Source organism: Manacus vitellinus, unplaced genomic scaffold, assembly GCF_001715985.3.
Source record: "Manacus vitellinus isolate BGI_N305 unplaced genomic scaffold, ASM171598v3 scaffold_47_pilon, whole genome shotgun sequence".
Taxonomy (NCBI): Eukaryota; Metazoa; Chordata; class Aves; order Passeriformes; family Pipridae; genus Manacus; species Manacus vitellinus.
The window spans coordinates 1,978,354-1,995,510 of record NW_021940585.1 but is presented as its reverse complement, the minus strand read 5'-3'; the positions used below and the strand labels follow the sequence as shown (position 1 = coordinate 1,995,510).

The following is a 17,157-nucleotide window of genomic DNA, read 5'->3' as shown; positions in this document are numbered from 1 at the left end:
TTTATTGCTCAGTTGTTATTTTTTTCCCTAAGATAATTACAGAACATGTTGATTTATTTCTTTAAACCCTCAAAAAACCCCAGTTGTTTTCTTCCACACTGTCTTTTGTGCGTGTGTGTTATTTGCCAACCTGTGAGTAGTATTCCATAATTAGAAATTAAGGGCCACTTTTGGAGAATAAATATAAATTGTTATGACAAGACTCCTCTCTTTGCCAAACAAATGTGTTGCTGATGTATGAAAAGTGAAATTCACACAATAATGTGATCAGTGGGAAGCCAATAACAGAGAATATCACCCTGGCTTGGTATTAGGAAGAAATTCTTCCCTGTGAGGGTGGGGAGGCCCTGGCACAGGTTGCCCAGAGAAGCTGTGGCTGCTCCATCCCTGGAAGTGTCCAAGGCCAGGGTTGGACAGGGCTTGGAGCAACCTGGGCTAGTGGGAGGTGTCCCTGCCCATGGCAGGGGGTTGGAATGGGATTCTATAAGGTCCCTTCCAACCTCACCCATTCTGGGATTCTATGTCTGAAATTCACTTTCCATTGGACGTTTTTCACTTTTTTTTTTCATGTACAAGTTGTTTTGTTCTCAAGTCAGTGAAAGGGCACATGCCTGGGACAGTTCCCAGCCCTCTGATCCCTCACAAGGAGCTGTGCAATGGACCTGTGGGATTTCCCTTCTCTCTGTGTCCCCACCCTTAAACCAACAGTCCCCACATGGCCACCCTCACTCCAGTGTCTCTCACCCTTCCTGCAGTCAGTCAGACTTTTATGAAACTGGAGATTGTGAGACTAAAACCATAAGAGAAAGAGGGGGGGGGAAAAAATAAGAGGAAGGTCTGGGAATTCTCCATGTGTTTATTTTGCTTGCAGAACTCAATAAAATAGACTATTCATTTGGGGCTGCTTGCAGCAGCATCCTCCCCTCTGCAGCGAGTTTCAAAGGAGTCCCACGATGGCCAAGCATCCTGTGGGACATGGCCCTGTGGTGACCCTCCTTATTTTGCTTGGAAATAATTGAAACTTCTCTGTGAGTTACTGTTCCGTGGTTAAGAGCAGCAAGGAAAGTGAAGAGCAAGAAAACAACTTAGCTAATGGTGGGATGGCACTTGTTCCAGGCTCAGCTCCTTCTCGGAGCTCTAATCCACCCCCCGTGGATGAAAGGGAAATGTTTGCACTCGTGGTGGTGGAGTTTGTCCCCGTGAGTGTGACCAATCTCCTCGAGGGGCTGCAAGGAGGAGATGACAAACACACAGTGGGCTGATTATCCCCTCGCTGAGGGGATGTGGCAGAACCTCAGCACTGAAAATCCCAGTGCAGGGGGGGCTGAACCCCCCCCCGGGCGTGGGTGTTATTCACTAAGAGGAGATCCAGTTTTCCAGTAACACGAGTGACAGCCAGTATTGAGTGCAAATTGATTATCTGTGTGAAGCCAGGATTAAAAATAGCAGCTTTGTGTCAAACCCCACGTATGTTTTGACTAAATCCTAGATAACAAGAGGAGTGGATAAAAGACGGAGATTACACAGGGAATGCCAAACCCTGAGGAGAGCCAGGATTAAAGAAGAAAAGGGTTTAAGTGGGTTGGTGCAATTAAAAGATTGTCAAGTGCCATCAGCCAGGACTGCTGTGGCTTCTTCTGGGGGTGTCCTGCTCTTTGGTCTGCAGACCTGCCAGGGGCACTGCCAGTTCACAGCACTGCTCACCTGAGGCTCAGCTCAGGCCAAGGTTCAGGGGGTTCACGGCCAGTGTTTGACCCACCCAGACAATTATTTTCAGTGGTTAGAGCCTTTTTCCTGTACTGAGACCTGGGACATTCCCAGCAAGGGTGGGTGGTCTCAAAAAGGGTGTCCTCCCCTCTGTTTCTCGGTAGAAGCCCACAGAGCCCTTTGTGCTGGGAAGCTAAAGCAGTTTTACCACTTTTTTTTTGTTTCAATGAACTGTAAGTGCTTGAAATACATTTTTTTTTTCCTCCTGCAACTGGTGCTGACTGTTCCCCAAGGGGTGGTGTGACTGTGCCAGCCCAACCAGGAGCTGCAGAGCTTATGTCTGCTCCAAATGCCGCCGTCTGCCCTTGCCCTCCCTCACGCCATCCCAGGCTCTGTCATTAGCACATTTTATGGCATCCACTGTGATTACTGCAACCATCCAACACCACAGATCACACAATTACTGCTTTCACAAGAGGAAATATTTCACCAGGCGAGGCAGCACTTACAAACAAAATAATTTTATTGGGTTTCTGCTCCTATAGCATTGTGGCACGTAAAGAGAATTAAGACACAAGGTGTGATGAGAAATGATGTATTTACCCTTCACTGCACCAAGGATTCATCTCGCCCCCAAGCAATGCAAACACCCCTCTCTGCCAGCCGTGGTGTGCAGTGAAGGATGATGTAGTGACATTTAGGAAAATGGAAGCTGAAGTTGACCTGAGGATTGTGGCTGATGAAAGCAGTTCTGATAACCCTGATGGGAGGAGAACCGGCTGCCTCGCTCGCAAATTTTACCTCGAAAACCAAAAATATTTGATTTTACTTAATTTCATTAGGGGGGAATAAACAGCACTGAAGCACTTCTTAACTCAGAGAAAAATCCATTATGAGAAAGTATCCAAAATCCACAGCTGGCTGATAAAGATCAGCTGATTTAGCTGAAAAGCCAGTACTTGGGATGTTATAACTTCATTTTTGGCCTCTGCAACCAAGGAACCAGCAAAGCTTCATTTTTTTTTCCCAAAACTTGACCTTCCTCCAGGATTTGGGCCCTAGAAACTTTATTCCTTGGGGAAGTGCTGACAGGAAGTCCAAGAAAAAGGTTTGGAAGCTTTTTTTTTTTAGCATTGGTCATGTTTCCCTTTACCCTTCGATTCACCCTTTATTATTTGGGTGATATATGAAATAGAGATCCAGTGGTCATGCAAGGATATCACTTATTTCTGTAACATCTTCCCCCTTTTAATTCTGAATCCCACTTTTGGCAGCACCATTCCCTCCACTCCAGGTAACGTGGTGATGGACAGGGGGGATGAGCAGCAGCTACAAAGGGCTCTGAAGAAACTGTTCATGCAAGTAACTCTGGGGAGACTTCAAATACAGGGGGAAAAAAAAAAACAGCTTTCCCCCCCCTCCCCTCGAGGAATCAACAGCATTTTTTTATATATGACAAAAGGAATTTGGGATACACACTGCACACACTTCTAAGAGCTCATGGACACCTCTACATGAACAGGAAACCCAGGAACACTCTGCTGGGTTGGGGCTGACCACGAGGACGGAGCTGCTGGCAGGTTGGAAGAGTCTCTCCCATCTTCTGCCACGGCTCTCCCAGCGATGTCCCCTCTCCTGGCCCCCTCTGCTCCCTGCAGACACACCTTCTCACTTGTCCAGCCTCCGTAGACACTAAAAACTATTTTACACGTTATTTTACACACCAAACTTCCAGCTCATGTCTCAGTCCACCTCCTTCCTCTGGAAACAGATCCATACAGTAAAAAGCCACAAAAATAACATCACCTTGGGAGACATATTAGACAAAAACATATTTGACCACAAAACGGGTTTCTACCTTTACTCACGCAGGAACAACTAGACCAGAAAGTCCCGCTGCTGCCACCACCACTCAGCAATCACTGAGACTGTGGGCCAAGGGCAAAACCAGCTTGGATTAGTCCCATTTTGCTCTCTGTGCTCCATCTCACGGTGTGGGGGGTGGTTTGGGAGAGGGACAGGAGCCCTGGCTGTCGAAGCTCGCTGCCCGGCCGTGCCACTGGGAGAGGAAAGAGAAAACAAGCCTAAGCAAACAGAAATTATTTGGGATTCTTCCCTGTGCCACACTGCCTGTATCCTTTGGCATTCCACACTGCCTGTATCCTGTTCCTCAGCATTCCCACCCCATCCCTGCACCGCTCTGCCCGTCTCCTGTCCCACCTCATTCTCATCTTCTCTACGTCTTCCAACTTACTGGACGCCCGTGTTTAACCGCTCAGGAGGAATTACTGAACAATTTGCTTTATTGCTTTGTAAATCAATTCCCAATTGTGAGGACTCCTCACGAAAAAAAAGAAGGAAAATAAACAGTTTCTGTGTGTGCTGTGAAGACAAAGCGGTCTCAGTTCAGCTTTCGGCTCTTTCTTGCTTTATTGCCGTTGTCTTTTTGGGTTAGAAATACTGTCTAATCTCAGAAGTACTTGAGTCTTTCCAGTCTGGTAATTTTACTCCACAGCAGCTCTGTCCACAGCAACAGAGACATTTCTCAAAGGGAAAATCAGATCAGAGAGTCAGTGGATGGAGCAAACATTTTTTTTTTTGCCGTGCTTATGGGATCATAAATTATTAGTCATCTGCCTTGGGGGCTATTATTACAATTCAAACCCATTTCTCCTCAAGCTTTTGAGTACTTGCCCATCTCACCATCTTGTTTTATTAAATTCAAATGACAAATGATAGACATCTCCCAGAGACAACGGGAGGCATAGAATTTCCACCTCTTCCTTCTCCCCCCCCGGATCAACTCCCTCCTCTCCTGCATAAGCAGAAGCTCTTTGCTGGCTGATATTAATGCTCAAGCATGTATGAATTTCATTTCTCTGGGTGAAAACTCACTTGGGAAAGCAGGCCTTGGCAAAGGCATCTCAAAGAAGCGTAATTGGAGATGAGAGGACGGTTGTGTGGTGCTTGCAGGGAGGCTGAGCAAGGCAAACAGCCACCTGCAGATGCTCCATGGGTCTGGAGTGGTCAAGAACTTGGCCAGTTTCCTTCCCCAAAGAGTGTCAAAGTAACTCACTGCATAGGTGTGCATTAAACTAATTTCATTAAGTTAATTGCATTAAATTAATGAATGAAGAAGCTGGGAAGCTTGTCCTTCCACACGGGAAGCTTTAAGGTAAGAAAACACTTTCTCCTACTTTTCTCATGTCAAATGTATTTGCTAAAATCCCTGAGGAATTGATGATGGATACAACCTCCTGATTGGAATTGCCACCAAAGGGGCAGACTGCAGAAATTCCAGCAGCAACAGGCTTTTGGCAGAGCCTTCTCTGTACCCCCTGCCTTGTTCTGTCTGCAGTGGCAGTGACAACGTTGCTACTCCAAAAATGTGATGAAAATTCTTCCAAGAGTAGGTTCAAACGACAGGAGAGGAGCCTGGAGATATTTTTCCTTCCTTCAATTAGAAAAGGTGAACCTTGCACTGTGCAATGAACAGCCAGAAACCAGGAGCACTCCCATCAAAGCCAAACAGGCCCAAAAGCCTGGAAGAGCTTATCTTTAAAGATAAACGGTTATTCTTCGTGACTTGGCTCTCAGCAGAGTTATCAGTTTTTATCTGGAGAAATGTTTTAAACAAATAAATGCTCCCTTGCTGGATGTCAGAGGCACTTGGCAACATCAAAGGCCCGTTTTGCATCGCGCTGATGATGCTCCTCCTCGATATCAGAGTTTGTCTCTCACAGACAACAGAGGAAAAACTCCTGTTTTCAGAAGTTCCCTCCAAAGTCTGGGAGAACAAGCTGTAATTTTGTGTTTCCCTTTCTGGACACGTCACTTGACCTGGCTGATGGGAGTTTTGGGAAATGAAGAGGGAACAGCAATGAGTGGGATGGTTGAAGCACCCGGGGAGGCCAAGCAGGTGCCACCAGGACCTCGGGGCTGAATGATGGGAACAAGCCGTGCTGAGGGGGAGAATTTATTGTCAGAATAACTCCACAATGCAGCAGCAAGTGGGATTCTCCTCTTCTGCTCAGAAACTCGCCTTCTGAACATCTGTGTGAGGAGGGTAGTACTTAGAAGCTTGTAATTAATGATTCATTTGCACATGTTCTCCATGTTCTCTTGTTAATGATGATGGTCATTAGAGAAGTGCACTGATTATGGTTTGTTATTCACTGTTGATAAATATGGAGCAACCAAAGACATGATGTGCATCAGAAGCATTTCCCTAAAGGCTCCAGAAATGGAGGAGAAGGGAAGAGTCAGTGACACCAACTCACAGAGGAAGGGTCCAAATCCCATTTTCAGCACAGAAATGAGGTTTCTGGGCCATGTTAGCCCAGCACTGTGGTGGGACAGGCTGATGCTGGCCAGGTCCTCGTGGTGGACAGTCCAAGAACCATGCCCACAATGCAGGAGGAGGCCAGTGGCCCAGCCTGGGGTGTCCAGCACCTCTCTCCATCCATCCAACACCACTGTCCATCCATCCATCTGTCCTGTAGCTCTCTGGCAGGGTGAGGGGGCCAGGGCTGGGGGGTGTTTTGAGCTGTGCTCAAAATACAGTGGCAGCTCCTTCTTTTGGCCGGAGCTTTTCCAAGGTGCACCAGGCAGGGCAGTGCACGTGTTGGTTAGCAAAGGAATTCCAGATTCCCACCCTTTTCTCCAGCTCTGGGCTGTGGGGAGGGGGCTGGGACACCCAACCAGGGAGCAAACAGCTCCACTCATCCACTTCTCAATTTAGGCATCAAAAAGACACTTCAATCCCGGCTTTGTCGCCTTCAGTGTGAGGTCAAGCACTCAATCAGGAGAGGCACTGATGTGCAGCAGAGGCCACTGCTGATGGTCACAGACCACCAAGAGGATCAACTAGAAAGCCAATGCTCCATTTACTGGTGCCCAGAACAAACAGTCTGGAAGATGAAGATGCAAATGAAGACGAAAGTCATGAAGACAAAGATGAAGATGATGGCTCAGCACAGCCTGAGTTCACCCCCACAAGGGTGAAGAAGGGATGGAGGGCCACTCAGGGCAGAGGGGCAGGGGAGCCCACAGAGCCTGGATGGATGGAGCAGCCTGCACCAGACCCAGAGCTGAGGCTACAGGACCAAAAAGCCCGAATTTCTTTTCAAAAAATGCCCAAACTCATACAGAAAAGATGATGGAAAAGATGATGCAATAACTTGTAACCAGCAAATACCATTTCCCATTAATTTCTCTCGGGGAGCCTGTGCCTTTTCTGTTTGGTCTTTTTTTTTCAGGCTGCACTGGGGATTTGCAGACAGCAGTGCTAAAACCTAAAAGGGCAAATAAACACAGGGACCATTTGCTTGCTGGCTCTGTGCACCAATTTGTGGCAGAAATACCAGAACAGATGATCAGAGGGTTTTTTCTTTCCTTTTAAGCAGAGCTCCTGACCTGTGCACTGGGGGGTGAAATGATTCACTCAGGGTTTTTTTCTAAAGTCTTGGGGGCTCAGCCATGGTTTTCAAAGTATTTTTTAGAAGGTGAGTCATCTTACATGTCTGCCCCTTGCTTTCTCTGCATTTCATCATAATAGTAATGTCTTTTTTTTATTTTTCCTAGTGATCATGAAGAACTTTAGAAGAGTTTTCTTTCAAAACCCCAACTGCATCTGAAAAATAGTGTAGTAAAGCCATAAAAGCTATAGCCCAGAGAAGAAACTCCTGCCCCCGGGTCAGACAGAGCAGCTGGTGTCACCTTACAGACACCACAGGCCTCGAGCCAACTGATCAAATGATGGACCACATTTCATTTATGCTGAAGCCCCGTGGTCTCCAGCTCCCTGTGGCTGTGGGAGGTGGCACATGGATCCTGCCCAGACATGGTTCATGTTCCCACTGCCAGGTTTTCAGCATGGAAAGGTCAGTGAAAGCCTTTTGCTGCTCTCCAGTAAAAGGCAACATTACCACATTACTAAACACAAGTGGCACATTGTTTTAATTCTGCTTCCATTTGCACCAGTTCTGGCCTGTGTGGTTACTCCTGATTTGCAGTGGTGCAATGTGAGCTCACAGAAAGTCCCCATGAGTGTGAATTTTCAGGTGTCCATTGTCTGATAGATCCATCTGACATCCATCCCCACTGTGTCTTCAACTAAAATATTAATTGCCAGGTTTTCCCACTGGGTGATGCCCACCTGGGCTGGGATAGAGAGCACTGAGCACAAACTGCCTTCTTAGTCACAGAATGATTTGGGCTGGAAGGGACATTAAAACTCATCCCATTCCACCCCCTGTCATGGGCAGGGACACCTTCCACTAGCCCAGGTTGCTCCAAGCCCCGTCCAACCTGGCCTTGGACACTTCCAGGGGTGGGGCAGCCACAGCTTCCCTGGGCAACCTGTGCCAGGGCCTCCCCATCCCTTCTTTTTAGAGGAAAGAGCAGATTTCAGAGAAACAAAGGGTTTGATTCACTAAATCAGACTCACCCAGCCCAGTATCTGCCTTCCAGTGCAGCTCAGTGTCTGAACCTCAAGGGGAAAATAAGATGCTTTTTGTTAAGTGCCTATTCTCTGGCTTTGAGAGAAAATACTTCCTTAGCCCCAGATGCAGTGGGAGGTTTTATTGCCTTTATTATCGTATCACTGGCCACAAATGCTGGCTTTCTTCTCATACCTGAAGTGTCAAGAGTGTGCCTGCCCTTTTCCTCTTCTCTCTCCTCCAGAAATTATGACCTAAATCAGCCAGAGCCAAAGAGCTCTGTAGGAGCGTGAGAAATTGGAGTGCAAGGAGGGAGAAAATGCTGGAGATGGTCAAAATGGTACCCAGGCATTTCAGCCCTATTTTATCATCTGGGGCTGCATCAAGTGAGTCTCTTTCTCTGGAGATGCTTAGAGCAATTACATTTGTTCTATTTATTCTCCCTCAAAGGCTCGGAGATGAGTCAACAGAAAAATCTTTTAGGATGAAAAATTGAAACTTGAAATAGGCAATATCCCTGGACAATTTGTTCTGCAATCAGAGCAGCATTCTCTTCCCTTACTGCTCTCAATCTCTAATTTAAAAAGAAAAAAAAATAAGAAAAATAAAAAAACCCCAAGATGTTAACAGTCACATCTGTAAATACAGTTTCTCTCATCCTTGCTTGCGAGCTGGAGGAGCTATTTCGAGGCAATACAGAAATACTTGTTTTCTGGAGTTCATTTCTGGTGAGAAAATTCCCTCGTCTCCTGTCAGAAAATCCCAGGCGAGGGGAGAAGCTCTCTGAAAGCCTGGAACCGGCTCACTCGTGCCCAGAACATGCATCAGAAGGGAAGAACAGCCCCACACACCTCTTTGAAGGACTTCTTCACCTCCACCAAGGGGTGCCAGTGCGCGATGGGCTTGCGGGGGTACGCCAGCATCTCGTTCCAGTGGTCCCTGCCCAGCCCTTCAGCGTTGACCCCCACGCGGCAAACCCCGATGATCTCGTTGTGCCCCACCCTGCAGGACGACAGAGAAGCAGCACAAACCCCCTCTCATCACCTCTCTGGCTCTGCCCAAGTTTCCCAGCCGAGGTTTGGCCCCCGGCGCTGGTGAGCGGGGCTGTGGGGGCTGCACGGGGACAGTCTGGGCACACCTGGCACTGCCAGCACAGCCAGGCACTGCCAGAACAGTTAGAGCAGCTTTTGGATTGTCTGAACCGCAGATCAGTCCAGACACAGGACCTGGAAGGATGTTTGTGCAGTTGTGGACAGCAAGAATAAGTGCAAGTTCAGTAATGGGTAATTCATACACCACTTGCTGCTCAGACAGAGACTGTTTGCTTTCTAAAGTGGGGTGATGGGTTGCAGGACAAGTAAATAACAAAGGGGAACACAGGACTCGTGAGGGGAAGAAGAGGGACAGGCACTGATCTCTTCTTTGTGGTGAGCAGTGACAGGACCAGTGAAGGAATGACTGGAGCTGTGCCAGGGAAGGGTGAGGTTGGATCTCAGGAAAAGGTTCTGAGACAGGCACTGACCAGGATCCCCAGGGCAGTGAGCACAGCACCAAGGCTGCCAGAGCTCAAGAAGTGTTTGGACAGTGCTCTCAGGTACATGATGTGACCCTTGGGGATGGGCCTGTGCAGGGCTGAGGGTTGGACTGGATGATCCTTTTGTGTCCCTTCCAACTCAGCACATCCTGTGATTCCGTGACTCGCTCAAGAAAATGCCACAAAGCAAGGACCAGCTTTACCAAACCCACTGTTCCAGTTTTCCACAACCATGAACATCAATGAGACTGCAGCAATAAAATCACCAGGGACAGGCTGATGCCACAGAGCTCTGCAATCAAGGCTATGGAAAACACTCTGGAAAATGGCTTTTGAGCAGGAAAATCTGCACCCAACGGGCTGCTCTCCCCAGGGCCTCCCACCTACCGATCGTAATCCATGACAGAGATGAGCAGGCTGACTTGATCCATGTTCTCTGGGGGAATGTCAAAGATTATTGCTTCATTGTAGGTGGGATTAAGTGTGTTTTTCTTTATGGTGGTTTTCTTCTTTTTCAGTCTTCGCCCGTCACAGAGCAAAGACACTTTGACATATGGATCTGGAGAGGAAGAGATAATAAAAACCATTGTGTTTAGTTTACAGAGGTGTATTTTGTTGCCTCTGTGATATAGAAACAGCATTGTCAGAGGATGGGCTGTGAGTTCCCATGAGCCAGAGGCCCTCCTCAAACAGACTTTTAGAAAAAGAGATGTCTGCACACCAGTTGAATCCTTTTCTCATCCTGCTGTGAGTGGTGACATGAGGTTCAGGCACCAGAGAACCAGCACTGCATTATTATTACAGGAACTGGCTTCACCTGAAATCTCAATTCTCAGATATTTCATAAGGCACCAAGCTCCTGCTGAGCAGAAACATTTTCTGCAAAGGTCTGTGTTGTTATTACCTTTTGTATGGTGAAATTCAAATGTTGATCTCTGGGAAAGAAACTGCTTTTTATGATGAAAACCAGAGTTTGTGCATGCTGAATTTACAGATCAGCTCTTTGGAACTGTGAATGCAAACAGTCCTCAGGTGACTCTGATCCTTCTGTTTGAGTACTGGCCACTGCACAGAGGAATGTACATTCCCCTGGGATGTAGCCAGGTGACCCACGATCCTTTCCTAATTTTGGGGTGAAATGGTTGATTCTGGCCATAGGGGATTGTCTGGTGGAAAGCACCTTATTCTCATAAAACTGCTGGGGTCAGTGTCTGCAACAGGTCTGTGTCCAACCTGAGAGATGGATCAGAGCTCTCACCCTGCAAACCCTTCACTGGGGATGGGAAACCACTGGCAGTCTCTATGAATATTTCTGTATATTCCTGTATATTCCCGTATACAGTTCAGGCTCTTGAGAACAAGTTTAAAATATAATTCTACTTTTAAAATGTTGTTCATACACAAGACACAGACAAAGCTTTGTCAGGTGTTTCCATGATGACACAGAGACATAAGCCCACCGTCCATTGAGGATATTGTGAGGAAGGGGGAAATGTAGATGCAACGGGATCCTCCTCAGCCACCAAGCACCCACCTGAGTAACCAGTGATGTCCATAGCTTTGAGATTCCTGCATTTAATGACTGTTAAGGTGAGGCGACCTGCAGTTGGCAAATAACAAAGGGAAAACATGATCTCGCCCAGGTCCACGCTTTCCTTTAATAAAACAGAGAACACATGAGATTGGAAACGTGCAGGAACCAGCCAGGCTGCCTCTGTTTTCTCTGCTCTGCCATTTGAAGTGAAGGACATTTCACTGTGTGGTGGGGCTTCCAGTGCACTCCGACATTATTTGGCTAAAAACTATTATAGGGAACAGGAAAGATACGTTACAGCTTCACATCATAGTTAAGGACAATGTTCCTCTGCCTCAGAGGAGTAGGTGCTTCCTGTGACAACATCACAGCCCTGCTCTTCTGCTCCACTGCTCACACAGAAGTGATGGGATATCTCACACCAGATCAGTGCCAGCAAGGAAATTATATTAGTATCAAGTTTTATTTGAGTGCACAGTGTATATCTCCTACTGCCAAGTGTGAGACACTAACACCTATTTCCTCAAGTGGAGGAATGTGATACAAACACAGTGAGATGACAGAAAGGTGAGACCCTGACAGGCAGGGCTGCCTTGTTCTTTGGTCGTGCACTGGAACAAACTCCACGAGAAACTTCCTAGCTCAGCTGGTGCCATCTGCTCATGGAACCACAGACTGGTTTGGGCTGAAAGGGACCTTAAATATAATCCAGTTGTAGCCCCCTGCCGTGGGCAGGGGAGAGTTCAGTAATAGAGGTTTATGGACTTTGATGGTGCTCAGCATTTTGGCAGAAAAGGAACATTTTTTAGAGTAACACAGTGGTTTTCTCTGGAGCTGAGTTTGAGTTTCTGGGTAGTTACTGACTGGGGGGTTGTAGCTTTAAATCAGAAGAGAACCATGAAGGGCCCAGTTTGATGGCAATTGAGCTTTTAGTTTACTGTCAATTAGACCCCCAACCCCTCTGAGATGCCTTCAGGGAGCTGACACAGTGTGGGGCTGTGTATGTGTGTGTATAAATGGTGAATTAACCAGCAGATGGCACTCAGAAGTGTTTGGTAGTTCTGGATTGCACAGAGGCCAACACAATTTACTCTTTTAGTGCCCCATCAAATAACTTTTATACATTGCTCTTAGCACCCCTTGTACATGCAGCTTTATCGACTACACCTCCTAAAAGCCCTTTCCATCACTGCCTTGCCCATGGGAATTCAGGGGAAAAACATCAACAAACCAAATGTCTCACTTAAACTAGAAAGCATCTTATCTGAAATCAGCAGAAAGATTTCCAAACACCTTCTAAAAATGGATTAAAAAGAAAAAAATCTTATTTCCCACATACAGATCCCACATCTGTAGAGCAAACAACCCGTTTATTTTCAGAAGCTGTGTTTGATTCCTTTCAATGTGATATAATGATCTGCTGAAAAGAAATTGTAGCTGTTAGTAGGAGAGTGATGGAACTAGAAAGACAAGTAAATGCACTTAAAGCTTTGCTGAGTGTTAAGGGAATAGATCTTGTTGATGGATGAGATTTTTGCCAATCGTTCTCAGGTAAGGCAAAGATTAAATCTTTATTCCACTTAGATGTGCAGAATACTAATGAATATTATATAAAATCATTATTCTTGACTGGGTCTATTCTTTCATGCATTCCTTGTTCCTAGTTGGTTTGAGAGGGACAAGGGGCAGGAAACTTTGGACACACACGTCAGAAGAGACATCACTGACTGTGTGAGATGGTGAGAGCACACTCTGGACACCACTTCATCTTTTATTCCTCTTCTGGCACTGGGAGAACCTGTTCAGGCTATAAAATGAACATAAATTGTTCCTTGACTTCCTTGTATCAGGGCAAGAGATTTTTCTTTGCAACCATAAATACCAAAGCATGTCCTGTGGGTACATTATTTTCTTGCAGATTATAGACACTGGGACATTTCCAAAATTCATATCAGTACCTTTTAGGAAATAATGGAAGCTCTGAATCAATAACCTTTTCAGACTTGAAACCAAAAGTGTTTCACTGATTCACAAGCTGTACAGTCATTAATTAAGCAGCTGAGTGCTGGCTATTTGACTAGCCTAGGTCTTTGCCTGTGTTCCCATCCTCTTACCCACACGATTGATCTAATGTATTATTAGTCACCCAGAGCTCTCTCTGGGTTTTATGAAAACTGTACTTACCCTTCTCAGTTTTGATTAAACAGAAATGTCCTTGGGTGTGCTACAACTGGCTGAGATGTACCAGGATCAGCTCATTCCTTAAGAACAGCACAGAGAGAACGAGGGGATGGAGCCAAATGTGGCACTGGACGTGTCTGTGGGAGTTCTGCAAGGCTGTTACACAAACATGCCCTGGGCATGATGTTGGCTCTGCTCCTCTCACACCTTTTTTGGAGGTTTTTCCCCTCAGCAACCCGTCTGTTGGTGTATCTTCACCTGTTTCTGTCGGGTTTTTCCCCATTAAATTAGTTTAGTTAGCTGGGAAAACACCCACTATTTCTTGGGTAGATTCCTCCAAGAGGCACCAGCACATCTGATGCACCCTGTTCCCCTCCCAGCAGCTCTTTGCCAGGTGAAGGATGTGCCTGGTGCCTCCTTGACTCTTTGCCAGCATTTTTCCTTTCATTACCATCCATCAGCCATAGCAGCCATGGCTATTTGAGGATTGAAAGCCAAGAGCTGTGAGCTCCCTGCTAACTAACACCACTGACTTTCCTCGTGGTTGATCCTGTGCCTCCCTCCCACAGCACTTCCAGGCAAGATGCTCAAAAGGCATCACAGCAGCAGCTCCCAGCACTGCCCCAGAGCACCTGGCAGGCATCACATCCAGCTCCATGTCCTTAGACTGACAGGAGAAAAGTTCTCTGTGCCCTGCCAGGACAGCTCTAGCCTAAGAGCCACCTTCCAGGGCTGATATCCTGGATATCCTGGATATCCCGCATGCATACTGTGCTCCCTGTGGTGCCTGGGATCATGTCCTTGTTGGGCACAGCAGCACAGGACACAGTGCTGGGCACATGTGTGAGACCTCACAGCTCTAGCAGAAAGTTCTGAACACCCTATAGTGGAAGAACAAGCACTGAGAGCAGTGACCAAGGGGTACAACTGAGGAAAAACCTGCAGAGTTACAAAGCAAACACCTTCTGGTGCTGCTGACCACAACTCAGTAAGTGTTCATGTTTGACAGTTCCCTCCCCAGTACAGGAGGTGGGAGAGCAAAGGTGTGAGATGAGCTACAAAGGGAGCTGCAGGACAGATTTTTGCAAGTGGTGGGGTTCTGCCAATCACCAGGATAGACGTGACAGGGCCCACACTTTGGGCCACAGGGGTGAGGGTGTCTCATATCTCCCCTTCAGAAATAACAGTGTGAAGTGACAAGGACGACGATGGATTGGTGTCCAGCTGCAAAGCAGCTCAATCATTTGTTTGCCCCCAGAGCCAGCCAGGTCCTCCTGGGAGGGCAGTGGAGGAACAGGCAGCTATTCTGGAAGGTTAATGCCATTGCTCTGCACTCAGTGATCAATGTGAGGAGTGCCTTCCCTTGCCAGCTCCGTGTGACACGGAAAGAACTGGGACTTCCCTGAGGCTTGGTTTCTGCCAGAGGAGGTTTAGGCTGGATATTAGGAAGAAATTCTTTACAGAGAGGGTGCTCAGCCATTGGAATGGGCTGCCAAGGGAAGTGGTGGATTCTCCATCCCTGGAGGTTTTTAAGATGAGACTGGATGTGGCACTGAGTGCCATGGTCTAGTAACCATGGGGGCAGTGCACTAAGGGTTGGACTTGATGATCTCAGAGATCCCTTTCAACCCGGCTGATTCTGTGATTCTATGATTCTATGATTCTATGATTCTATGATTCTATGATTCTATGATTCTATGATTCTATGATTCTATGATTCTATGATTCTATGATTCTCTTTCAGAGGGAATTCAACAGAACTGCTAGAAGACCCAAACCCACCTCTGGAAGAGTTGCCAGCAGCGCATCTGACATCTCTCAGTGCAGCAAAGCCCAGCACCTCCCTCTGGCCCTCCAGAGCTCTTTCTTACTGTGACCATGTGCACATGGCAAACACCTGTGCCACGGCTGCAGGTCCCCAGGGCTGGCGGGACCAACTGCAGGGAGGCAACAAACCCATCCCTGGGGAGTTGTGCAGGACTCACCCCCTTGGGCAGCGCAGACAAAAGTGAATCCCAACCAACCCTGCCCAAGCACACACCTGGAACCTGTCAGACACCCCACACCACCCCAAGAGCACCACCCCACACATGCTGCCAGGGCAGGGCTGCCCCTCCCCGGCACACACTCACCGTCGTGGCGTACTGGATGTCCCTCCAGATGGAAGTCTCCCGGGAGAGGTCCGAGTCCTCGAACAGGTTCTCCAGGATCACTTCCCCTATCATGTCGTGCCTGGAGAACCTGTCAAAGTCAAAGACGCTCAGGTGGAGTTTCCTGCCCGCCAGCTCCTCGTGGGGCACAGGGAAGTGGAAGGACTCGTCGAAGGTGGGATTCAGAGTCTTCCTGTGGACCCGCGTCTGGAACTTGCGCTTGCGGTCGGGCAGGAGGTAGATCTTCACGTAGGGGTCCGAGCTGCCGCAGAAGTCTTTGGCTGGCAAGTCAAAAGCCCTGAGAATCCGGACGGTCAGCGTCTCGTTCTCGTAGTCGTACTTGAGGGTGAAGTTGATTTTCCCGCAGGTTTTTTCCGCCTCCTTTTTGGGGTCCTCGGTGTCGAGAGTTTTCTGGGTGTAGAGCTCGGGCTTGATGCGGCCAATGCTGGTCGGCTGCTCGGCCACGGCCGGGGGGTCCATGCCATAGTCCATGCTGGACACGTGCATCTGCCGGGGGAGGTGCCTCTTGAAGGAGATGTGCCTGCAGGAGGAAGACACGACAGCTGTGTGGTTTTCCAAGGACATTCCTCTTCTTTATTCTCCCCTGGAATACTAAACTCAGAAAACAGGAGAGCACAAGGAGGAGTTCTGCACAGAAATTGTGTGCGTGTTATGGAAGTTGAACACTGAGGGGAACACCTCCAAAAATCTTGAAGGAACCCATCCAGCAAACCTCTGAAATTCCAGAGTATTTGCAACAAGCTGCATTTTTTCACCTGTTACACAAGTCACAGCCCGAAGTTGAACAGATGAGCCCCGACAACTCCTTAACCAGGTCAAAAACAATCCAGACTATTCCCACCCTCAGTCCAAGATACTGGCACTAAATTCTCTCAGGCAAAAAAAAAAACCCTCAATTTTTTTTTCTTTGTGAGAGAACCATGACCACCTCAGAAGGTGAGGTTTTATCTACAGAATCCCAGAATGGTTTGGGTTGGAAGGGACCTTAAAGCTCATCTCATTCTACCCCCTGCCATGGGCAGCAACACCTTCCACCACACCAGGGTGCTCCAAGCCCCATCCAATTGGCTTTGCAGGGTATTGCTGCTTCCAGACTTTTCCAACAGACTCATCAGAAACTGATAGATAATTGTTGACAGGGAGGAAGGCACAGCCTTGTCAGGAATCATCTCTTGCCTTGAGCTCCCCTCCAGCACAAGCCAAGCTGTGTGTAAGCAAAGCTTTATCCAAGCAAAGCATAAAAGCTTTCTGTGGACTCACGGCATTATTCCAGATTATCTGGTGTTTACAAGGGCAGTTTATGGAGTTACTTAACCAAACCAAGAACTGGTACAGCCAGAGCATTAGCTTTTGGTGGTACGTGGTGCTCAGAGAAATTACTCTCCTTGGCACATTCCTTGGAGGCATTAGGCTGGGCTGTGGATCAGAGGAACCTGCCAAGGAGAAAGTGGGTTTGAAACCTGCCCACGTACAGCCAAGTCCCACTTTGTTTGTCCTAATTCAGGCAGGCTGAGGTTGGTTTTTTTTTTCTCCTCTCTTGGAAAGGTGTAATAAAAAGAATGAGCAGAGAGGGAATCAGCAGTGCAAGGA

The 17,157-nt window shown here is 47.5% G+C and overlaps 1 protein-coding gene across 1 annotated transcript in view; it reads right to left on the bottom strand.

The window, feature by feature from the left end:
• Positions 1-2,214: 2,214 nt before the first annotated feature.
• Positions 2,215-17,157, bottom strand: part of SYT6 (synaptotagmin 6) — a 36,312-nt gene continuing 21,369 nt past the window's right edge. Inside the window, exons 3-7 of the mRNA XM_008922242.4 lie at positions 15,529-16,087; positions 11,216-11,336; positions 10,069-10,240; positions 8,999-9,149; positions 2,215-3,766 (exon numbers count right to left, since the gene is read on the bottom strand). Of these exons, the coding sequence (XP_008920490.1) occupies positions 3,695-3,766; positions 8,999-9,149; positions 10,069-10,240; positions 11,216-11,336; positions 15,529-16,087 (1,075 nt within the window). The 3' untranslated portion in view covers positions 2,215-3,694. The remainder of the gene's footprint in view (positions 3,767-8,998; positions 9,150-10,068; positions 10,241-11,215; positions 11,337-15,528; positions 16,088-17,157) is intronic.